The 24897-nt window shown below is 35.4% G+C and overlaps 1 protein-coding gene across 9 annotated transcripts in view; it reads left to right on the forward strand.

The window, feature by feature from the left end:
• ATP2C1 (ATPase secretory pathway Ca2+ transporting 1) overlaps positions 1-24897 on the forward strand; it is a 166089-nt gene that overhangs the window by 90768 nt on the left and 50424 nt on the right. For all 9 annotated transcript variants that reach the window (XM_035727662.1, XM_027583549.1, XM_035727672.1 and 6 more), the window contains 6 exons: positions 12799-12954; positions 13906-13974; positions 14938-15013; positions 18179-18245; positions 23694-23818; positions 24690-24787. In XM_035727662.1, coding sequence (XP_035583555.1) covers positions 12799-12954; positions 13906-13974; positions 14938-15013; positions 18179-18245; positions 23694-23818; positions 24690-24787 — 591 coding nt within the window. The remainder of the gene's footprint in view (positions 1-12798; positions 12955-13905; positions 13975-14937; positions 15014-18178; positions 18246-23693; positions 23819-24689; positions 24788-24897) is intronic.

The following is a 24897-nucleotide window of genomic DNA, read 5'->3' on the forward strand; positions in this document are numbered from 1 at the left end:
AGATGATGTAATGAGTTCTTGTGATCAGGGAGCATACTATTTATGTACATAAATCACTCACCATAAAATAAGATAGAACCTGGTGAGTGACTAAGAGAAGTACAAAGAATGGAGTGTGAAAATTTAGAGAAAGGAGCAGTTACTTCTGATTTCAGTGAAAATCAGATAATGCCTCAGACAGCATGGCTTTGGTGGTGAGAATTGAAGGGTTGAAGGGTAGTACTGGGAGAGATGAGGAAGACCATGAAGCAGCAGTATTCAGATCACTGTGAATGTCCCAGTGTATAGTACCGGGCTAGAATATGTTAAGGGTAAAAAATATATGGTGGAATCAGATTCAAGGGGGCCTTGGATACAAAGCTCTACCTCAGATTTTATTGGTTAGGAATTAGCTTTGAAGGTCATATGCAGCTGGCAAATGATCTTACCTTAATCTGGCCTCAGTGTATAGAATAGATTGACGGACTAGAAAATGGAGTTAGACACCTAGTTTAGCATGCCACTCTCATCTACTTTTGGAATTAACGGCCTATTCATTAACACCTATAGAGGTGACAGTCTTTCAATACTTACTATGGCCCAAAATCTGAGTGTTCATAGAGGTTATGGAAAGCCTAAAGAAACTTTCTGAACTATAATAAGAACAGACTTCATTTAGTCCTGAAGTAATGGCCTTTTTTTCAAATACTTAAAATTTCTCCTTAGGAAGATACCAGATTGCTTTAATTGGTGAGTGGAAATAATTGATAATACAGCAAGTATTGGGAATATTGTTAATTTTGCTTTATTACTTTCTGCCCTTAGTTTATTATGTTATATCTTTTTTTATTCATTTCCTCTCCTTTCTTTCTATTCCTAATACTTAGTTTATGAGAAGACATTGGATTATTATTCCTTAGAGATTTGGCAGGTCATTCACTTGATATAAATTATCTTCCCTTTCCCGAGAGGGTCTTAATTTGAATTCATGGAGTTTATGTCATCATTTATTCTGGAGTCCTTTGCTTCCAGTTTAGAAGCAGACCTCCTCAGTGGGGTAGTAAAAAGATGGTGTTCCCCATTACTTGAACATTTTGAGCAGTATAATGACAGAGAAACTTTAAAACTCCATTTGACTTGGTAAAGTATTTTAGGGTTTTCATTTAAATAAGCGTTAATCTAAGAATTAATTATTTCAGAGTTCATGTGCAAATAGGAAGAGACCAGAGTTCTGGATTAGTATGTATCTTATCCACTTATCAAATATACTTTGAAGACTTACTGTGAGTTCATTAAGGGAATTTTTCACCTTTTAAAGTTTGATGTTATAAAAATTGAAAGCATGTACTTTGTGGAGTAATTTGTTGTTACTGTTTTTCCCTTACCTGTTAACTTTTCAGACACTTTCACTAGCACATGTTTTATTTGGCAGTGATAAAGTTGATTTTCTTCTAGTTAATCCATGTTTATGTATATAGTTGAACATCTTTGATTCCCTCTATCACTTTCTGTCCTGTTCATTTTACCTATCACCTTGGTACCTCAAACAGACTTTTACAGCAACTTTTACGGCAGATTGAGATAATGTTCCTAAAAGATTTGAACCTTTTGTGCTGCTTCTACTAACCTATGGCATAATAAGGCTGTTAAGGTCAGTTTCTCTTCTGGACACAGGCTCCTAGCTTTTGGAATTAGGTTGGCTTATTGGAGTGTTATTTGCAGAATTTGGCTGTGGTGATCTTTGGATGATTTTTTTAAGGCTAGCTGGTCATTTGATGTTCTTGTATGAAATAAGCTCTTCGTTAAGATTTAAAGGAAACCGAAAACTCACATACCTTTGAGATATTATTAATCTCTCAAAACAAAGTGTGTCGATTTCACTCTAGAAAAAGCAAAATCTGGACTTTCATAGTATATTTCTCTTCTTGTGGATGATGTGGTCTAAGACCAAGGTCGCCACGTTAGCGTTGTCATGCTGCAACTCTAGGGTTCCTGTCATAAATTTTGAAGGTTCAGATTTTGACTGTAAAACTTGCCTGGGCATTCAGTTGCATTTTGTCTGCAAGTTCAGTGATATGACTGCTACACAACTTTTATATGGTATTACCTCTTCGTAGGCTGTGTCTTAAGTCAGGTCAGGCTGCCATAATCAAATACCATAGACTGGGTGGGTTGAGTGATTGCTGTCTCTTTTCCACTTCCTATAAAGCCACTAATCCCATTACGAGGGCCTCACCCACACAAGCTCCTCTAATTCTTATTACCTCCCAAGGTAATTACTATGGTATTGGAAATTAAAGCTTCGGCATGAATTTTACTGTGACACAATTCAGTCCATAGCAGGCTAAGACTGTCATTTGCAAATCCTTTTTAAAGAAGATTAGTATTGATAACTTAAGGAATTCTGTATTTTGCTTTCTTGCCTGAGTCATTTTCCATAGCCAAGGAATGAACCAGTATGTGTTGGTGGCAGTAACCCTACTGTCACGGGATTTTTTTCTCCATTGGTGCCTGCGGTTTTTGGTCACATTGCTTCGAAGTATGAAGAAGTAGACCAGACAGAGTGGTGGGCCACAAAGCAAGGCTTATTGAGAGATAGCAAAGTGATAGTACAAAGCTCCCGAAGAGGGAGGGGATCCGAGAGGGTTGCCACTGGAATTTCTAAGTCTAGGGGTCTAAAAATCTTTTCAAACATTTGCTGAAATACAAGTGCATGTATGATATGTTAAATTTACTTATTTTGGTAATGGAGCTTAATTTGGTAATGGAGCTGATTTAGGCAAAATGTAATGCCTCTCTTTGGAAATTGGTCTGTGTAATGAGGTCATTTTAGCCATCCAGTAAATGTTTGAGTATCATGTATAGAACACTGTACCAGGCTTTAGGGCTAGGAAGTGAGAAAGACACAATTTGTGCCCTTTCTACTGGGAGACACCAACTTGCAAACAACTGTGATTCAAAGAATAAAATGTATCTTTTGAATTGACCATATGAGCTTAGGTAAGCCACTTAACTAGGTCTCTGTTTTCTCACTGTGACAGAGAGTTGCCCCAGGGCATTATATCCTAACTTTCAAGGTGCGTAGGAATCATCTGGGCTCTGTTTTGGCAGCTCTGGGGTGCCAAGATTCTGCATTCTTAACTAGCTCTTAGTCTATGCCAAAAGTGCTAGTCTATCTACCACATACAAAAAGATTAAAAACAAAACAAAACAAAAAAACAGCCCACACAAAACTTCACTGAGCTATAATTCACATTCAAAACAATTTACACATTTAAAATCTATCATTCAGTCACTTTCCATATAGTCTGAATTGTGCAACCATCACCACAGTGTTAACTGTAGAACATTTTTATCACTCCCGAAAGGACACCTTTACCTTTAGTAGTCACTATATTGTCTCCCCTTCCCCAGAGTCTGGTAGCCACTAATTTGCTTGCTCTGTCTGTGTACATGTACCTATTCTGGACATTTCATTATAAATGGAATTAAATACTATGTAGTCTTTTTTTGTCTGGCTTATTTTAGTTAACAATGTTTTCAGGGTTCATCCATGTTTTTGCACATATCAATATTTCATTGCTTTTTATTGCCAAATAGTATTCCATTGTACGTATATACCACATAATTGTAAATCCATTTACATTTAAAGTGATTATTTATAGAGGACCTTCTTATGCCATTTTGCTATTTGTTGTCTATATGTGTTATATTTTTTATGTTCCTCACTTTCTCCAGTCTCCCCTTTTTTTGTGTTTGGTTGAAATTTTTAAAAAATACACTTTGATTACCTCCTGAATTTTTTTTCTGTATACTTTTTAGATTTTCTTAGTGGTTATGATGTGGATTACAGTTAACATTCTAAATTTAGGGACGCCTGGGTGGCTTAGTCGATTAAGCGTCTGCTTTGGCTGAGGTCATGATCCCAGGGTTCTGGGATCAAGTCCCTAATCAGACTCCTTGCTGAGTGGGGAGCCTCCTTCTCCCTCTGCTTGCTGCTTCCCCTGCTTGTGCTCACTCACTCTCTCTCTCTGACAAATAAAATCTAAAAAAAAAAAAAAATCCTAAATTTAGAGTGGTTTGAATTCATACCAACTTCAATAGCATGCAGAAACTTAGCTCCTATACACCTTACTTTTCCTACACCTTCATGTTGATGTCACAAATTACATTTTTCTGTATTCTGTTCCCATTAACCATATATAAAATAGAGGAGTTACAAAGCCAAAATACAATAATGCTGGCATTTATATTTCCCTGTGTAGTTATGTTTACTTGAGTTTATTTCTTCATATGGCTTTGAGTTACTTTCTGCTCTCCTTTTGTTTTAGCTTGAAGGACTCTTCTACTTTAGCATTTCTTGTGGGTCATGTCTGCTAGCAGTGAATTATCTTAGCTTTTGTTTAAGTGGGAATGTCTTAATTTTTCTTCATTTCTGAAAGATAGTTTTGCTGGATGTAGACTTTTTGACCTTTTTTTTTTTCCCTCTCCGCTCTGTAGATATGTCTACTGGTTCTCACCCCCATGGTTTCTAATAAGAAATGGGCTGCTAATCTTTTTTTTTTTTTTTTTTAAGATTTTATTTATTTATTTGACAGAGAGAGACACAGCGAGAGAGGGAACACAAGCCAGGGGGAGTGGGAGAGGGAGAAGCAGGGTTCCCATGGAGCAGGGAGCCCGTTATGGGGCTTGATCCCAGGACCCTGGGATCATGACCTGAGCCGAAGGCAGAAGCTTAACTAACGACTGAGCCACCCAGGCACCCTGGGCTGCTAATCTTATTGAGGAGTACATGATGAGTTGCTTCACCTTTGCTGTTTTCAAGATTGCGTTTTTGTCTTTCAGCAGTTTGATTATGTCTGCCAGTCCAAATGGCTTTGAGTTTTTACTATTTGGAGTTTATTGAGCTTCTTTATATAGATTCATGTCTTTTAAATTTGGGAAGTTTTCTTTCCATTATCTTTTCAAATATTCTTTCTGCCCATTTCTTTTCTTTTTCCCCCTGAGACTGCATTATACTTATATTGGTATGTTTGATGATGTCCCACAGGTACCTTAAGCTCTTTTCATTTTTCTTTATATTTTTTTCTCTCTCTCCTTCAGACTGGTTAATTTCAGTTGTCCTGTCTTTTTGTTTGTTCATTTTTATCTCCCTCCTTGTTCAGATCTGCTGTTGTACCCCTCCAGTGAAATTATCATTTCAGTTGTACTTTCAGCATCAGGATTTCTGTTTGTTTCCTTTTTATGTTTTCTTTCTCTCAGTTGATAGTCTTTTTTAAAAAATTGTTTTCCTGATTTCCTTTAGTTCTTTGTCCATAGTTTTCTTTAGTTTATTGAGCATATTTAAGACAATTGCTTTAAAGTCTTTCTAGTAAGTCCAGTGTCTGGCCTTGCTGAGGGATGATTTTTATCAGTTCATTTTTTTCTTGTGAATAGGTCATACTTTTGGGGTTTTTTTGTATTTGTAATTTTTTGTTGAAAACTTTGTATTTTGAATGTTACACTGTCACAATTCTGTACATTAGATTCTACCCTTCCTCAAGGTTTGTTATTTTTGATTTTTGAGGGTTTTAGTGTTTGAATTTGTTGAGTGACTTTTTTTTGGTAAAGACTGTATTCCTTTTTGTGTGTGGTCTCTGACGTTTCTGTTCCATTATCTTAGCAGCTAGCCTTATCTTTCTCAAGTCAAAGAGGAAAAACAGTTACTATTCTCTTGGTCTTTGTAGCTTGTTTTTGAGTTGGGGTACTTCTTGATCCTTGAGCCTAGGCTGTCTCCAATGCTGCCTTCACCTTCACCTGCTTGTGCCAAATCCACAGATCTGTCAGGGTGCAAGTCTAGGGTCTTCTCAGGTCTTTCTGAGCACACATCTGGTTATAGGTATCCATTCTGCACTCTGTCTTCCATGGTATATTTGGCAGCCCTTCCAAGCCCATATTCCCTCTCAAAACTTCCTCTTTGGCTTCTTTCTTCCCAGTCTTTTGGTTGTGTCTGCTGCTTGCCTTATTCCTAGTCCCTTGCCTGCTAGTATATGTCCTTAATCTTTTGGCAGACACCAAGAAAGTCACAGGCTGCATTAGAGTGGGGTGGTGAAATAAATATTAGCCTCTGCACCAGTGCCCCCGGGAACTGCCAGGCAGGTTAAAACACAGAAGTACAGTCTTTTAAGAACAAGGTCTTTTTTAGTCCCCAACTACCAGTAAGCTCCAACAGGAAGACAAGCTTCTGTCCCCTCAGCCAGCACTGCTTCTCTGGGCAGTGGGAGATGGGAGACAGGTAAAAAAAAATGCCACAGTGCCTTCTTACCAAAATTTAGCTGCCTTTTTCTTCATTAAGCACTTCCTTGGTTGTTTTAAGTTTTTGATTCGAGAGTTGATTCTGTCAGTTTTTGTCAGCCCATGATTGTTTTAGTAGAGGGACCAATTCTTTGAGTGCCCTATTCACAAGCTTTTGTATCAACTTCAGTGTATATTTTTGATAGGCCAACTTGATAAATTGATTACAGTATATTGCTCTCCCTCTTATTAGTAATTTATCCCTGAAACTTTGGTTTTAAACGTTTCTGAATTATCAAACTTATATACAGACTTTAAAAAAAAAGGCAATTTTAAATTAGCTGTCAAAAGAAATGGAGTAGACTATTGGAGAAGGTATGTGGTGTATTTGTGGAATTTAGAAACATTCCTGTTTACTAAAAACTGTTCGATGTAATCACTCATTGTGGTTTTGGAAAGGATGTATATTTCTGAAGTAGTATTGTTATTATACAGTTTGGAAACCCCATCCAAATGTAGAGCACTTGGAATGTTGGTTCTCTTAGACTGTATAAGCTTGAGATGTGCTTAGGGTTTTATTGTCTTATTTGTATAGATCATTGGTTAAAAAGCAGTGTGAGCTGGGGCGCCTGGGTAGCTCAGATGGTTAAGCATCTGCCTTCGGCTCAGGTCATGATCCCGGGGTCCTGGGATTGAGCCCCATATCGGGCTCCCCGCTGAGCAGGGAGCCTGCTTCTCCCTCTCCCTCTACTGTTCCCCTTGCTTGTGCTCTCTCACTCTTGTCAAATAAATAAAATCTTAAAAAAAAACCAAAAAGGCAGTGTGAGCTGAGGAATGCTATTTATGTTTAAAATGTTGAAGAGAAAACTTTTTGTTTTCATTAAGTCACTAAAATTTAAAAAGACGATATGGGAGGGTTTGAAGTAAGAGTCTCTTTGCTTTAAGAGTCTCATTTCATACTGTAGGAAAGCAAAAGTAGGTCCCTTTTTGAAATTTGGTGTCTTTAAATAGTCTTAGCGAAATATCCTAGAAATCATTGTTAACCAAATACTGGTCTTTAAGTTATTAGCAACTTGATCAAGTTGAATCTGTCTAGCACTTAAGTCAGAAAGTTAACAATTCATGTTAATATTTACCATGTTAAAATCCATTCATGTGGGCCTTTTTAATAATTTATAACACTTGGTTGTGATGCAGGTAGATTGGGTCTAAGAACCAGGGGATGCTCCCATAGGAGCAGCCAAGAGGGTTCTTGGCTTCATGCAGGATAGAAGTCAAATATGAGCAGGAGAAAGTGAAAAAAGAGTTTATTGAGTAGTGTGAGTGACAGAATAGCATAGGGAGCATCTGGGAGACTTGAAGGGAGAGGAGAATGAGTCTTGTCATTGTTTGGGGTTAAGGGTTTATATAGGAAAGAGGTCTAGGGTATGTGTTCCTTCAGGGATCTTGGGTAGGGTCCAATCAAGGGTGAGTGTCAGGTGAACAATAGGTGTTATTTCATAAATGACCGAAGGTAGAGGGTGTTGATGCCAGTGTCAGGATCTGGCTCTTCTTGGATGTTGTGAGGTGTTTGGGGCCTAGGACAAAACTCAGAGAGTGATTCACTTTCTTGCTTCCTCCTTGAAGTGGGAACATAGCTTCTTTGATTCAGAACATGAGTAAATGAGGCCTAAAAGAAAAATGGCAGAGATGGAGTTTTTCTAAAATGGAGTCCCTTCAGCTTTATTACTTTAGTTGGTTAGGTTTTGATTGTTAATAAACTAGAGCTCATGAAGAAGTTTTAATTACATTTTCCTTCATTTGAATAAACAGTAAGAGGAATCCTAATTTTTGAGACCAAAAGTAAGAAATTTTGTCCTGATCAGGCATCTGCAAATGATTAGTTTGGAATTCTTTTCTGGGGAAAGAAAGCCATTTCTGATTTTCTTTTAATTCTAGACTAGAGAGGTAATTGATTTAGCAGCATACAGTATACCAAGCCTTTCTTTAGTTTAAGAATTTGTAGCTGTCAGTTGTTCCATATTAACTAATTTTTTTAAGCAGTCATTTTTTGCTTTTTAGGAAAACTTTGTGACTTTGGCTTGTAGTTTCCTTCTGCTTAATGTTTTATAGGAATAATTCTGTGAAGTTTTTCAACCAGTTTTATTCTGTAAGTGTTAAATATTCAGATGTGGATTATGTATACATCTTGTTTCTTATTTATATTCCGGCTTTTGAACTGTGTTGTGTCTTATTCACACCTCCTGTAGAGTGCCTGAGGAATAATGAAGAGAAAGTGAAACAGTCGGTTTCCTTTTTCATTAACAGCTCTTCTGAAGGTTTAACATTTAAACTTTTGGCTGGAGGGCATGGAGCTGGCTGGTTCTTTGATTTCATTTTATCCTACCTTTCCCTTTCTCATAAATGCAATTTTGCATTTTGTTTTGACTTTGTTAAACTGTAATAGGCTTGCCTAATTCATTAAATACCACCTTCTTAGAAATGACTTACTTCCCCTCATTCCCCCAAAACTACATGCGGAGACTCTTGTAATCACAAGAGAAAATAAGTTGTAACTTAGAAAATAGTCTTGCTCAGGGCACCTGGCTGGCTCAGTTGGAAGAGCAGGCAACTCTTGATCTTAGGGTCTTGAGTTTGAGCCCCACGTTGGATATAAAAATTACTTAAATAAATAAACTTAAAAAAAATATTCTTGTTCAACAGACAGTTGAGATCTGTGCAGTTTGCTACATTGTATGATTTGGACAAATTTTATTGATAATGTATTCTTTTTTTTTTTTTTAAAGTAAGCTCTAGGCCCAATGTGGGGCTCAAACTCAGGGCCCTGATGTCAGGAGTCATATGCTCTATTGACTGAGCAATATATTGATAATATATTCTTGATTTTTTTTTTTACACATTTATATAATTTATATATATGTAAATTATAAGTTTAATATATAATACAAATATATATACATATATATAAAATAAAGATCTAAAGCTTTTTTTCACATCAGTTTCTACACTAGACAGAGCTGACTGCTAGTGTGCTAAAAATGATGTCTTTTCTTTGTAGAAAAACTTGACTTGAACAAAAATTCCTGTTAAATGCTTATTGAACTGCTAAGGTTGACACTGAAGGGCTAGGTCACTGACAGAGCCAATAAAGCTATGCTTTTCTTCCCTTTTAAAAAAGTCAGATTATTTTCGGGGTGCCTGGGTGTCTCAGTCGTTTAAGCATCTGCCTTTGGCTCAGGTCATGATCCCAGGGTCCTGGGATTGAGCCCTGCTTTGGGCTCCCTGCTCAGCAGGGAGTCCACTTCTCCTTTTCTCTCTCTCTCCCTCTGTCCCTCCCACTGCTCATTCTCTCTCTCTCTCTCAAATAAATAAAATCTTAAAAAAAAAAGTCAGATTATTTTCATATTCTTTGTTCTAACAACCACCAAATGTTAGTATTTATCCATGTTTAAGATTTATGTTTAAAGTAGAAAGTCTTCAATGGAAAAAACATTAATTTTGCCTTTCTCAGAGAGTAGGAGTTCTATAGATGTACACAAATATTTGTTTTTAAATATTAGCAGGTCTCATTTCTAATTAAAAGAAAAATTACAGGCAGCTTTGATTTTTATAACAATCATTGAAGAGCTTGCTAAATAAAAACTTTTTTGTTGACTTGTAATTCAGAATAATATAATTTTTAAATATATCTTTTCTTAATGTCTTCTAGAAGTAGTTACAAAACTAGGGAGGAGAAATAATTTGCAAATTGATTCTCTAAATAGTTAATAGGAATTCGGAGTTAATCTGTCAACGTTTGGGTTTGTCTCCATAGCTTACTATCTGTATGATGTTGGCTGAGTTACTTAACCTTTCAGAGTGTCTCTACAATAGTGGGGATGTTAATAATAGTACCTACCTCATTGGAGTTGTTAGTAGCTAAGTAGTTGTTAACAGATAACTTAGCATAGATGTAGCAAAGTGCCTTGCAGATAGTAAGCAATGAAATATTAGCTGATTGTTTTAGTACTAGCATCATCTTTGAAGAACAACCTAACCTTTTTTTTCTTACCTTGGTAATAGAATGTATTAGTGTGAAAAACTGTATAGTCCTAAGTTTAATTTGGGAAGAAAAAGTCAAATAAGTATGTTCCTTTAATAAAGAAAAATTCCTTTGCCTTTGAACATGGTGGATTTTTTTTTTTTTTTTAATCTGTAGTTGGGTTAAGGTAATGAACCCAGATTTACCTGGCCTGTCTGCATACACAATTATAGAAAATGGGAAGCTTTTTAAAGACTAAAGGACAAGTGATCTGTGCTTTAAGGAAGACTTTTTATAAACCCGTTTTGATAACTAAAATCTATAACATTTATATGGTATTAAACTTTTAGGAAATACTAGCACAGTTTAGTCTCTTGGAAATTGGATGATATAATTTATTTTCATTCTGAACATTTTTCAGCTGCATGATCTAATCCGTAAACTCTTGATTACATTTGCAAAGCTATGTGTCTCCCTAGCACAGGAACACACCGGGCATATTCCTACTCCAATAGTCTGTACTTTTTGCTTTCTTTGCCTAGAATCCTTTCATTCTCATTGTAGCCCATCCTTGGGGCCCTCATGGGGCAATCATGACTCTACAGAAGGGTTGTCTACTTTTGAAAGATGTTCTTTCCTTTATCTAAAATGTCACTCTCCATCATTATGCATTTTTTCCTCATTACAAGGTATTATATTACATACTCTTGTTTATTTATTTTTACATGACTTTCCCATAAGAATAAGAGCTGAGGGCAGGAACTTAGTTTTACTGCTAATTTCCACTGTGTATGATATAGTACAGGGCCTGGCATTAATAAATACTTTTTAAGTGAATGAATCAATGAGATTGTTCAAGTTAAAATATAGTTTTACTGTGTAGATGGGGAGAATGCGTGAGCCAATTTTTAATATTTATTTTCTATGAGATATTTATGCTCATGAAAAAATGAACCATTTAAAAAGATGAGATTTATTATTTCCACCCCCCACCCCCCCAAGAAAAAACCCCCAGCAGGATTTCAAGTTTAGAGTATTTTGTACATAGTATGAGATATCAATCAAGAGGCCTAATTGAGAACACCAGCTCAGTTTATAATAGCAGCAAGACTGCACAGTCGTTTAACTGCTCTGGGTTCATTTCCTTACCTTGTTTCTTTTTAGGTTCTGTCTCAGTGCCTGGTACATAGTTAAGGTAGTCAATAAATGTTTTTTGGGTGAATGAATTAACCTGTAAAATGAGTAAAATCATGTACTGGGTCCTAGTTTCTCAAAGTATCCTAAAGACCCTAGAATAAAGCTTCTGGAATAAAATGGATCAAAGAAATTTGTTAAACTCTATTCCATTGATTCTCAAAGTTAAATATGCCTCAGAGTCATCTGGAGGGCTTATAGTCTTTTAGGTTTACCCTCCCACCTCCGTATTTAAAGTAGGGTAGTGAATTTCTAACAAGTTCTGAGGAGGTAGGGAGATGTGATGCTGGTTATGCTAGTCCTGCTGGGACCACACTTTGACAACTTTTGTATCTGTATTTCAGTTGAGGTGATTCACACTGACCTATTGAAGGTTTAAAGAAGCACTACTTAAGAAGGGGAAGCTGTTTAACTCTTAACTCAGTATTTCTAAAACTTACTTGACTTTAGTACCCATTGTGTGTGTGTGTGTGTGTGTGTGTGTGTGTGTGTGAGAGAGAGAGAGAGAGTGTCATCTGTCTTATCACATTATACCCAATGTCTGTGAACATCCTTGGAACTATTTTTGTGTGGGTCCTACTTTCAGAAACAAAGCCAGCTCACATCTGCAGTGTTTTTCACATGTAAAATGATGATTTTGTTTGTTTGTTTTGTTTTTGGCATGCTGGGGTAGGTGAAAACTTAATTATTATTTGGCATGTTAGGGCAGGTGTTAGTAGTGAAACTCTCAGAAATTGAATCCTGTTGCACAGATGGGAGATAATATGATATTCGTGATCTGCATGGAAACATTTATATACCTTTTTGATTTTTGCTGACATAAATTTGGGATAAATGTAAGGATGTATATAGCAAGCAGAGTTTCACGAAAATTGAGCCCAAAATGATGAAATGATTTCTCTCTCAGTACTTTTTTTAATCTTTTATTCATATTTCTCTTTCTGCATGTCTGGTTTTAATCTGCCAAACACATTTTCATAACTTCAGTTCATGGCAAAATTAGGAAGTAATATTTTATCATGAGAATTGTTTTCTCTAAAGTCTCAGCTAGTGTTTCTTTTCTCTAGTTGTTTTTTGAAATGTAGGCTAATCTTGTCTCCCACTATAGCATTCTGTTTTGCATGCTGGATTTTGTTGACTTCCCTGCATATTTTAAACATGGTTGTACTTATTCTGGTCTTCTTAGAGTAATGGATATAATAAAAGATTTCGGTAATTATCAGAAAGGGGATATTTGAGAAAGAAGTGATGGTTACAAACTCTTCAGATATTAAATGTAGCACAGAGAGTCTTCAAACTTGAACTTAATGGAGTACTTTATGTTCTCCAAGGCTGTGGATCTTTCCATTGATGAGTCCAGCTTGACGGGAGAGACAACACCTTGTTCTAAGGTGACTGCTCCTCAGCCGGCTGCAACTAATGGAGATCTTGCATCAAGAAGTAACATTGCCTTCATGGGAACACTGGTCAGATGTGGCAAAGCAAAGGTAATTTTTTCTCTTGTTTTGAAAGTAGCAGTTTCTTTGTTTTCAACCCTTTTTAAAGTTCTATTTGGTAATTTTATGTCTCTTTTTAAAAATATATGATGAAGGGGGGGCACCTGGGTGGCTCAGTCATTAAGTGTCTGCCTTCGGCTCAGGTCATGATCCCAGGGTCCTGGGATTGAACCCTGCGTTGGGCTCCCTGCTCAGCAGGAAGCCTGCTTCTCCCTCTCCCACTCCCCCTGCTTGTGTTCCCTCTCTCGCTGTGTCTCTGTCTGTCAAATAAATAAATAAAATCTTTAAAAAAAATATATGACGAAGAAATGACAATTGAACCTAACCCATAGCCACTATTTGTGAGACCAAGGCGCCTATGTCCCTGAGGTGTAATATGTCCATAGTTCTGCTGTTTGCCAGATAATGGAACCTTAAAAACATAGTCCTCAGCATCTGTTCTTCTTTTTTTTTTTTTTTAGATAGAAACAGCGGGACATGGATATGTTCATTACTAGCTAAATAAAAATTTAATTTATGATGATGGTACTGGCTATCATATTCTGAATATATATCACTCACTGATGGATTTTAGATATTTTGTTTCCTGGATTCTAATACTTCACAAATATAAAAGACATGATTCAGTAGCATTTGAGGGGAAAAAGAAAATACATTAAATGTCTCTCTTGAGTATAAGATAGTTTTGAATTTCAGAAATATTGATACAGACAAAGAATGGGCCTCAGAATTGGGTCAAGGCTTATATAGTAAGGCATAAATACTAGTGATCTATAGTAATACCACAAAGTTAATTTGGTAAGGGAACCTTGGATATGTGTGTCAGTCATCTTGACTGTGGGTAAGACTTTGGAGAAAGTGAATGAGAGGTTTTTGTTTTTTTTTGCTTGAGAGAGGTGATTCCATTTGAATATAAATGTATTTTCCTGTTTTTCCCTTTAGGGTATTGTCATTGGAACAGGAGAAAATTCTGAATTTGGAGAGGTTTTTAAAATGATGCAAGCAGAAGAAGTAAGTACTTACTTTGTTAATGATGTTTTAATTTCAAATCTGAAATTCTCTATTACAAGTAGAGGAACAGAAAGTATTGGATTATTTTATGTGCTATTGAAAGTAGTATTTTATTCAGAATATCACTCAGTTGTCTGTGTTTAAAAACATAATTGGAAAGACTGTATTTGAAAAGGCTTGACTTGACATTGTTAATATGCTAAAACATTTTGATATTCATTGTTTATAGGAGAAAAAGGTTTATAGCCAATTATTTATAGGTCCTATTCTTTTTAGGAAGATTAATTTTAAAAATCACTAAATGGTATATTTGTCTTCTACCAAAATTCCCAACTTTATTTAATTCCAAGTAATGGGGGGAAAAGATTGTAAAGTAAAATAATCTGGAAGATATTCTTGTTTAAGGATATTGAAGAATAGTTCTCTCATTGAAAATACTTTCTTATAAAAAAGAAGTTGCATTCTACCTATGTCATATTCTCCCTGAGTCATCTGGATTTCTCATGTAACCTGCCAAGATCCCAGTATGTGATGCAGTATATAAAACCATTCCAAGAAGCTTGGCAGTGAGGGAAGTGCTAGAGAAGGGAGTTAGCCAGTCAGGGAGCCAGCTGGAGAAAAAGACTTGGATTGCGAGCTTGTTTGTGGATACAGAAAGGAGAAGATTGGAAAAGTGAGGGGCAGTGAATGGTAATAAAGTCCTGGAAAAGCTGGTAGGGAGAATAGATTTCTTCTCAAAAACAGGTATGGGGAGCATGGACCTTTTAAATAAACAAGCTTTTAAAAGTCTCAGCCTGTTTCCTCAGTAAAGGGAGTCATACTGACCTTAAGGGAGAGATGTGTATGTCATGGGTATGTTAAGAGCTAGCATGAATATGTGAAGCACTTAGCAGAGTCCCTGGCACCTATTTTATTTTACTAAATTTAGCTCATTATAGTGACACTCTTCTCCAATTTGTCAAGGCACCAAAAACCCCTCTGCAGAAGAGCATGGACCTTTTAGGAAAACAGCTTTCCTTTTACTCCTTTGGTATAATAGGTAAGAGAGGAGTGAGTATGTATATCTCATCTGTTTACTTAGGTTTGTGTGTGTGTGTGTGTGCGTGGGGTAAGGCAGTTTAGATAGCTGTGTGAATTTGTTTATTCATTTAATTAATTAAATTTTAGCTTACTACTACTTTTTAAAAATTATAAAACCAGCCCCCAACCATTGTCCTTTTCTACAAGGATAAATTAGAACTCCATGTAATTCCTATAATCAAGGAGCATTTCTATAAACATTTTTGTATTTGTCTTTCTAGTTTTCAACAAAATGTTAGTAATGTTTTATGGACTATTTTTCCTTTTTTGTTTCACATTTTCTTCATAAGCATCTTGTCATTAAATAGGTGCTCATTGAATTGATGTCATGAAATAGGTGGTTGTATAGTACTCCATTATGTGGGAAAAAAATATCTTAGACCTCTTGAAGACATTTCTATGTTTTTTGAGTTTTTAAAAATTACGTAAATGATTTTTCAGTGAGGATATCTTATTAAATTCATAAAAGTAAAATTATTGGGTCAAAGAGTATCCATGTAATTTTCAAATTTTTGGCATATTTTTAAAGTTTTTTGTTTATATTGCCAAATAATACCTTTCATCAGCAAGACAGAGGTATTTCTCTTCCAGCACCCTTGCCAACTTTGTTGTCATTAACAGACAAAAGACTTCTCATTATTTTATTTCACAGTTCATTATAGAAAAACAGCACTCTCGTCATATGTGTTGGTCCTTTTTATTTCATGACCTGCCAATCTGTCTTATCCCTTCTTCTCTTGTGGCTTGAGTCTCAGGTTGGTAACAGCTCTTTGTACAATTAGGATATCCATCCTTTTTTTATGTTTTTTCCCTCCAATTTTTAAATTCCCTTTGAGGGATAAATATAATAAACTTGGTACGAGAGAGAGAGTAATTGAAACATCTTCTGATATAATTGTCCTATTAATCTCTGCAGTTATAGTTTCTGTCTTTGTTCAGTTCATAAAGGCTATCCCAACCTCATGTTGTGGAAAGTGTTTATGTTTATATCTATTTAAACATCAGTCAACTACTTCAGTTATTATTTTTGACACTTAATTTTACTATTTAGAATTTATTTTAGTATAAGACTTAAGGTAGAGTTAATAACATTTTTACTCAAAGGTTAATTATCCCAATACCTTTAATTCTGTAGTCCATTGTTTAGTCACTGAGTTGAAATGACATCTTTATCATACATTAAACATTTGAATCAATTTTGGAGTCCTTGCTCATTTAATTTTTCCATGATGTTATTTTATTTTTTAATTTTTTAAAGCTTTTATATATTTATATGTCTGAGAGAGAGAGAGAGCACACAAGCAAGGGGAGCGGCAGGCAGGGGGAGAAGCAGGCTTCCCACTGAGCAGGGAGCCCAATGTGGGACTCAGTCCCAGGACCCTGTGAGCCAAAGGCAGACGCTTAACTGACTGAGCCACCCAGGTGTCCCTCCATGATATTATTTTAGTTATTCTTGTTAGCTTAAAGTTTCAAAATAATAATACAGTTTTTAAGTTAAAGCAGATTTCTGCTATGCAGTTTCAGTTAAATAATTATTTAAATATTCTATTGATCTCTCTGCCTTCATAGTAAAGTAGAATGTAGAAAGGTATTTCATCCCTCATTTTTAAGTAGTAGGTAGTTAATTTGATTATTTGATTATTACTGTTTATTTTCTAGAATTTGTAGGAATTTGATAAGTCTAAGGGCATTTAGCCAGTGAAATCTCCCCAGTTATATTAATGCTGTACCATGAAACCACCTCACTTTTAGTGATAAGAATCTTTCAACTTTATGATTATCTGGTTTTAATATAATGCATTAAACAGTTTTTCTTGTTAGGATAGTATATGGAATAGGATAAAGGTTAAGACCAAAATCAGAGGTCAGCAGACTTTTTTGGGGGGCGGGTAAAGGGCCTGACAGTAAATATTTTAGCCTTTGGTCCTTACCAAAGTATTTCCAGTATTCTCTGATGGAAATGCTCAACTCTGCCATCAACAGGAAAGCATCATAGACAGTATAGAAACAAGTGGATGTGGCTATGTTCCAACAAACTTTATTTACAAAAGCATGCAGGAGGCTCACAGATTATAGCTTGCTGACCCCTGGTATAGTTCATTGAACATAATTTTTTTTGTTAGGATAGTATTTTGGATAGGATCTTAGAGTGTCACCATCTGGATTATTATTTTATAATTGTAGAAAGATGAAGAAAAACTTGTTTAAATGTTTATATTGATCTAGAATACAATCTTGAAGTGGCTTTATTTTATTGTCTATAATGATACTGTTTTTTCTCACAAAACCAGTGGTGCACTCCATGCCCTCCTTCATTTCAGAGACAAAGGTTAAAGCAGAGTATGTTGTTCGGTTTATGTTAATTGATTTTTAAAAAGATTATTTATTTATTTGACAGAGAGAGAGAGAGGGTGTGCACAAGCAGGGGGTGGGGTAAGCTGACATGGGGCTGGATCCCAGGACCCATGAGATCATGACCTGAGCCGAAGGCAGATGCTTAGTCGACTGAGGCACCCAAGCACCCCATATATTAATTGATTTTTTTATTTGTAAATGCCATTAAAAGTAGTAATTTTTAAATGTTAATGCAATTTTAGATATGTTAAGTAAGATAAATCACTCTCTGAGCCAAGTCCTAATTAAGTATTCTTTTGTTTATAGTACGAATTTTATACATATTGCCTGGATATTTAGTTAAGAGAAGTAAAGTTCCAGGGTTTATTTTTGCAAAGCTGTTAATAAATAGATCTATATGTCTTACTCTACCTTCTTTTTTTCTCCTGTTGTATGAAAATACTGGTAATATTTTCTTATAGTGTGAATCCTCAGATATTATTGCTTTAAGGGGGGGTGGGTGGCAGCAGTGGTAACAAAAGGTAAAAACTGTGTGTGTGTGTGTGTCTGTGTGTGTGTGGTGTGTGTGCATATACAGCATTGACTTTAAGCAGCATTAATTTTAATCTCCCCTGCTCAATGGATTTTTGTAAAATCATGTAATTGTGATCTGATGCACCTTCCTTTATGTCAGGGGACTTTTTGGCTGCCCTCAGCTTGTTATTCTATCCCATCTATACTTATGTGATTATATATAAAGGGAAACATAGTTATTTGATTTTTGTTCCAGGTATCATCATGTTGGTTGGCTGGTTACTAGGAAAAGATATCCTGGAAATGTTTACTATTAGTGTAAGGTAAGTTCTAATCATTTGTTTATAAATTGAGTCTCTTTTCCTTCTCTTATTTCTCTAATAGGCATAGGTTATATTCCATTATGGAGGTATTATATGAACAGAAAAGAGAATAGTGTTTCTACTTAAATAGTTCAGAATTCATATATTGAAATGAATTCTAGGAAAATGAAAACCTACATATATAGCAGAAGAAAACCTGCACCAGATGTCTGGTATTATCAGTCTAATACTGCATTTTTATATATCAGTAGACAAGCATTGCCTAACTGAAAACTAGCAGCATGAAAGAGAAAGACCATAATAATAGAAATTGAATAATCAGGTCTCAGAGGAAAATGAAAAATTGAAGAAATAGCAGAAAAATTTATTTTTATTTTTTATTTTTATTTATTTATTTTTTAAGATTTATTTGAGAGAGCGAGAATGAGAAAGAGAGAGTACATGAGATGGGGAGGGTTAGAGGGAGAAGCAGGCTCCTCGCTGAGCAGGGAGCCCGATGTGGGACTCGATCCTGGGACTTCAGGATCATGACCTGAGCCGAAGGCAGTCGCTTAACCAATTGAGCCACCCAGGCGCCCCAAGCAGAAAAATTTAGAAAGCATTTTTATTTTCAGAGATCTGTAAAGAAACTGCATTCATGATAAACAGATTACCTAAAAGAGGATCAGAGGACAAAAAGAGTTTTTAGAAATTACGATTTTAACTGCTCAAATTAAAAATTCAGTATAAAGGCTGTAATGTAAAGTCAAAGAGGGATCCCCCACAAATCAAGTAAAATGTCCAAAACAGAGAATGGAATAAAAGTGACAAAGAATAATTTAATAAATGCCATATCTACCCAATAAGAGTTTCAAAAAGAGGGAAGAAGAAATTACATAAGAAATGATAGAGTATTTTCTCAATCTGAAGCAAGACATGAAATTTTTATAGTTTGTGTGGATTCTCTAAATGCCAAACAGGATGAAAAAAACGCCCAACCTGGATACATCATTATTAAATTAAAGAAAACAAGTTAGGTCATCTATAAAGGAAGGATAATTAGACTGGTATCACATTTCTCGTTGGCAGTTGCAGTTTCCACCATGGATTTTTTTTATTTTTGAAAGAGTTTATTTTTTTATTAGAGAGAGGTGGGAGAGAGAGCATTGGTGGGGGGGTGGGGGGAGACAGAGAAGCAGACGTCCTGCTGAGCAGGGAGCCCGATGGGGGCTCGATCCCAGGACACCGGGATCATGACCTGAGCTGAAAGCAGACACTTAACTTATTAAGCCACCGAGGTGCCCCCATGGGGTCTTTTTAGACTCTATTCTAAACATTTCAACTGACAAAACTTTAATAGGTCACAATTGGTACCTGTGCTCTGAACAGTGGGGCAACTTAAGGCAGCCATCTTCTGAGAGTCACTGCAGCAGTTCAGCTTTAGGTACAAGGAGATTGGGATGACCTTGTGAGTTGGGGAGCTACCCTGGGTTAAAATGGTTCATACTTCAGGGCGCCTGGGTGGCTCAGTTGGTTAAGTGACTGCCTTCGGCTCAGGTCATGATCCTGGAGTCTCGGGATCGAGTTCCACATCGGACTCCCTGCTTGGCGGGGAGTCTGCTTCTCCTTCTGACCCTCCCCGCTCTCATGCTTTCTCTCTCTCATTCTCTCTAATACATAAAATCTTTAAAAATTAAAAAAAAAAAAAAAAGGTTCATACTCCGTGAGGGCCAACATCTCTGGAAACATACTTTCCAGGGTGTTTGCAAGAGACATGTCCAGTTATAAGAGTCACCTACACTTAGGAAACCCAAAGTGATGGCTTCCTGTAAGATAATTAAAATTCTTCTAGTCCATAGATGGTTTATCAGTCAGGAGATCCCTTTATCATAAGCAGTGTTGCCTAGCAACATAGTTGACCTAACTACCCTAACCAGGTCACTAGAGGAACAGAGCTAGAGATTTACGGGAAAAGGATTTTATTAACCCTTCCTCCACAGTAACATTGGATTACATTAGAGAACAGTGGGGCAGTGCTATCAAAGTATGAGGGGAAAGGATTTTAAATCTATAAATCTAGGCAGAGACAACATATCGATCCAGTTAATTACAAATAGGTAAATAATCAGAAAATTTATTCCTTCCCTGTCCTCTATGAATTATAGTAAAACAAAGATGAAAAAAAGGAAGATGATGTATGGGATATAAGTAAGAGTAGAACTCACCTAGGCATCTAAAGAAAAGAAATGTTGGATGACAGCTCTATCGTAGGCCTAGGAAGTAATAGTTCAAATGTTAGAACAAAAACAGTGAATTTAAAAAAAAATCAAATGGAATAAGTAGGTTGAATAAGAGGTTAAAAGATATTTGTGATAGGGTGAAGGAGTATATTTTTTTCCTTAAAGGAGCAAAAATACAATTTGAAACTCTTGGCTTCAATCTGTATAAAAAAGACTTGGGTGAAATATGAAATAAATTTACAATGAGGCATGAGTGTGAGATACTAAACATTAGCATATTATCTATTGGACTTATTTTTAGATTTTGAGGGGTTTTTTTTTGAGAAGTTCAATTTTATAGATATTTTTATTTCTTCTTCAAGGTCTTACAAAGGACAAAGCATTAAAAAATTTTTAATAGAATAAAACTCATTCTATTTTGCAATTATATGGGTCCATTGTCCTTTTATAAATTTAAGTGAGATATATTATGGGATCTTTTGTGACCTTATTTTTCCTGTGTCTTGAAGCATTATATTATTTTATTACCCTAGCAATTATTTTATTTATTTATTTTTAAAGATTTTTATTTATTTATTTGACAGAGACTTGACACAGCAGGGGGAGTGGGAGAGGGAGAAGGGGAGCCCGATGTGGCACTCGATTCCAGGACCCTGGGATCATGACGTGAGCCGAAGGCAGACACTTAAGGACTGAGCCACCCAGATGCCCCTCTACCAATTATTTTAATAATTATTTCCAGCTGTTCTAAAAATGAGTAAAAACAGTAAGAATGCAGAAGAATGATGGGATCACTTATAGGGTTGATGTAATAATAAAGTAAATCATCATTATTCTGTTATCCTTTCATTTTTTTATTATGTTGCTCAGAAATATTACATTGTCATTTACAAAGGTATAAAAGAGGTCTAGAGACAGTCATTGTCTTTTTTTGTTTTTACTCATTAAAGTTAAGAATCATAATTTTTTGCTTTCCACCATAATGCCAAAGAATAATTGATAGAAGAGTAATTGGACAAACCAGAAGATGAATGCAAGGAGACAAAGAGCCACTGTATGCTCTAATGATGGGGGTGAAATTTAATAAAAAAAGTGAAATCTTAACACTCTGAATCTTTGGATGATGGTAGTCTAAATTTTCTGAAACTCCTGAATTAATGAGTGAATAGTTTCTTTCTAAGGACAAAAGGGAAGGACAGGTATTCCCTTTCAGTTAGTCATTCTACAGCAAGGAATTCATCATGCAGTGTTTTCCAGCAAGAACCTAGACCACCCCTTTTTGTTAAAAGTGTGCGTGTGATAGTTTTGTTTAATCTTTTATGATACTTGTTTTCCAACTTTTACTTTATACCATTTATAAGTGGAGAAAACGAAAGGCTGATGTGAATATAAAAGTGATTAAAAGGAAATAGATGACATAGAAATGAAAAACTAATTGAACTCATGTTATTGGTGTTTATAAATCTAAAAATTATGTTACAAAGATGATGACTGTTCTTTTTTCAGCAGAATTATGAGCCATCCACAATTTCAAAAATGTTGCATTTTGAAGATACAAATACAAAAAGTGAAACCAGAATTGATAAGCCTATAACCTATTGGAAATGTTTATTGAATTTGAAATCAGTATTTGTAAAGTGAATGTATTCCAGGTTCTTTCCTGACAGTTCATGAGCCATTAGTTGCATCCAGAGGACATTGCCCCTTTCAGATATATGTATACCTTCAAATCCAGGACTGTAGTTTAAGGTTAAAATTAAAAATTTCTAATGACGTTTTTCACAATCCATTTTATTCCTCTGCAAATTATTTATAAAGTGACTTAAAAACAAAAGAATGGAAAGGTCCATTAGATCTAGAGTATGAACAATGATGTCTATTTTTCCTGATACATTGAGGGTTAATGGAAGCCTACGAAAAAGTTTTCTGTTTCAGCTTAGAATAGTTCAAAAGAGAGAAGGAAGTATTAATGATAGCACATATTTCTTTGGAGCCTAGTGTGGGGCTTGAACTCACAACCCTGAGATTGAGACCTGAGCTGAGATCAAGAGTCAGACGCTTAAACTGACTGAGCCACCCAGATGCCCTGATGAGCACATATTTCTTGACTCTTTGTGTACACTATTTAGCCAGTGGTATTGTGTCATTCATTGGCTTTCTAATTTTAGAATTAACCTGTAAACAGAGCATGAAAGCTTAATAATGCTTACAGAACAGGATGCTAATGATTACAAGTTAGATCATGCTAAGGAAAAAGTAGGTAATAGAAATTGGTGAGTAGAAGCAGTGGATGCAACAATATTAGAATGAAGAACAGGAACGCATATGTTCTTACCTGTGGGAGAGTCAAGAGCTAATACTTGGAATGGGATAAAAAATAGACTTAATTTGATTTTTTTTTAAATTTGCAAAAGGAAACTAATTTTTTGTTGTGATAAAATACATATAACATAAAATTTACCATTTTAAAATGTACAATTCAATGGAATTAAGTCCATAGTGTTGTACAACCACAACCATTATTGAGTGTCATCACCCCAAAAGAAAACCTTGTGCGCACTGGGCAATCACTCTTCTTCCTTCTCCCTAGCCTGTGGCAGCCACTAAACTGCTTTCTGTCTCTATGGATTTGCTTATTGTTAATTTCATGTAAATGGAATAAAAACACTATGTGTCTTTTGTGTCTGGCTTCTTTAATTTAGTATAATGTCTTCAAGGTTCATCCATGTTGTAGCATGTATCAGTACTTCATTTCTTTTTATGGTGGAATACTTTATTGTATGGATACACCACAATTTCCCATTTATCACTTGATGGACATTACAGTGATCTTTTGGCCATTGTAAATAGTGCTGCTATGAACAGTCATGTCTAAGTTTTTGTTTGAATGCTTCTTACTGTTAACTGCATTTATAGATGAGAAAACTAAACTACAGAGGTAGACTAATAATAGCTCAGGGTCAAACAGGTAAAAATTGGTGAAGCCATGGGTATAAATCTAGGTAATCTGATATCACAACCTACATTCTTCAACCACTACACTTAACCTGGCAGCTAGTAGGTATCCAGTAAATGTTAATCAACTTTCCCTTCCTCTTGAGGCCATTTTTGAGTGTTAATAGTATTAATTTTATATTTTATTAGTCTGTTTTAAGTAACAGCCCATTGAAATTATTGCTGTATGTACTATTTAATTTATACTTCAATACTAAGTATATATTGGTTACAGTTTGGCAGTGGCAGCAATTCCTGAAGGTCTTCCCATTGTAGTCACAGTGACTCTAGCCCTTGGTGTTATGAGAATGGTGAAGAAAAGGGCCATTGTGAAAAAACTGCCTATTGTTGAAACTCTGGGTAAGTATGTGGTAATATGAGCATACTTATGCAATAGTGTGTTAGTTTACATCAACAGTGAATCATCTTCAGGTTGTACGGTTTTTGTCTGAGAGGCTAGAATAGTGGTATTTGACTTGTGGCAAAGTTAAGTATGGTTTTCAGAACCAGAAAAAGTAATTGAAGTGTATGTCTTTCCGGACAGTGTACTTACAGAGAAATCTTACTGTGTCATGGAATGTTCTAATGCTTAAGTCATGTAAAAAAGAAATCTATAACAAATGAAACCTGGAGTAAAATTAATAGAATTTTTTTCTTTTGACATCTCAAGGAAGATAATTGATAATCATAGATCCTAGAATGTCATATTCCAGGTGAATTTGCTGATAAGAACAATAAACATACAACAGTTGCTAAATGTTACTATAACATAACTTTATGTTTGCTATGAAACTTCTTTTTTAAAAAATTTAGGAATCCAAAAATATTGAATTTAATTTTTTAGTTTGCATTATAATATTCAGAAGGCAAAATAACTACTCACTGAAAAAATTATATGGGTTTATATTTAGGTACCCTTAAAACTTCCTAGAAAATGTATTATATAAAGTTACAATATAAAGCTAATACTGAGAAGCTCTGTAGAAATTCAGTTGCAGGTTAATAAGAAAAAGTCAACATTTATCACTATTTTTTAATTTTAATTTCAGAACTTACTTTATGGTGGTGAAAAGCATAATGAGAGAAAACAATCTTAAAATTATCAGTGAGCTTGATTTGTACAAAATTAAGAGAAACCGGACAGGCTTCCAGAGTCTTTGATTTGTTTTTAATGTGAACTTGTTTATTTCTCCCTGACTCTTTTGGTGACATGTAATGATTTATTCTGTAGGCTGCTGTAATGTGATTTGTTCAGATAAAACTGGAACACTGACAAAGAATGAAATGACTGTTACCCACATCCTTACTTCGGATGGTCTGCATGCTGAGGTACTCTATAGATTTTTTTAACAACAGTTAAAGATTCTTTGTTAAGAATCTTTGGTGTTTAGACATTCCTAACAATTCTAGTGTCTTATCTTCAAAAGGGCTATAAATTC

This window comes from Zalophus californianus, chromosome 1, assembly GCF_009762305.2.
Source record: "Zalophus californianus isolate mZalCal1 chromosome 1, mZalCal1.pri.v2, whole genome shotgun sequence".
Taxonomy (NCBI): Eukaryota; Metazoa; Chordata; class Mammalia; order Carnivora; family Otariidae; genus Zalophus; species Zalophus californianus.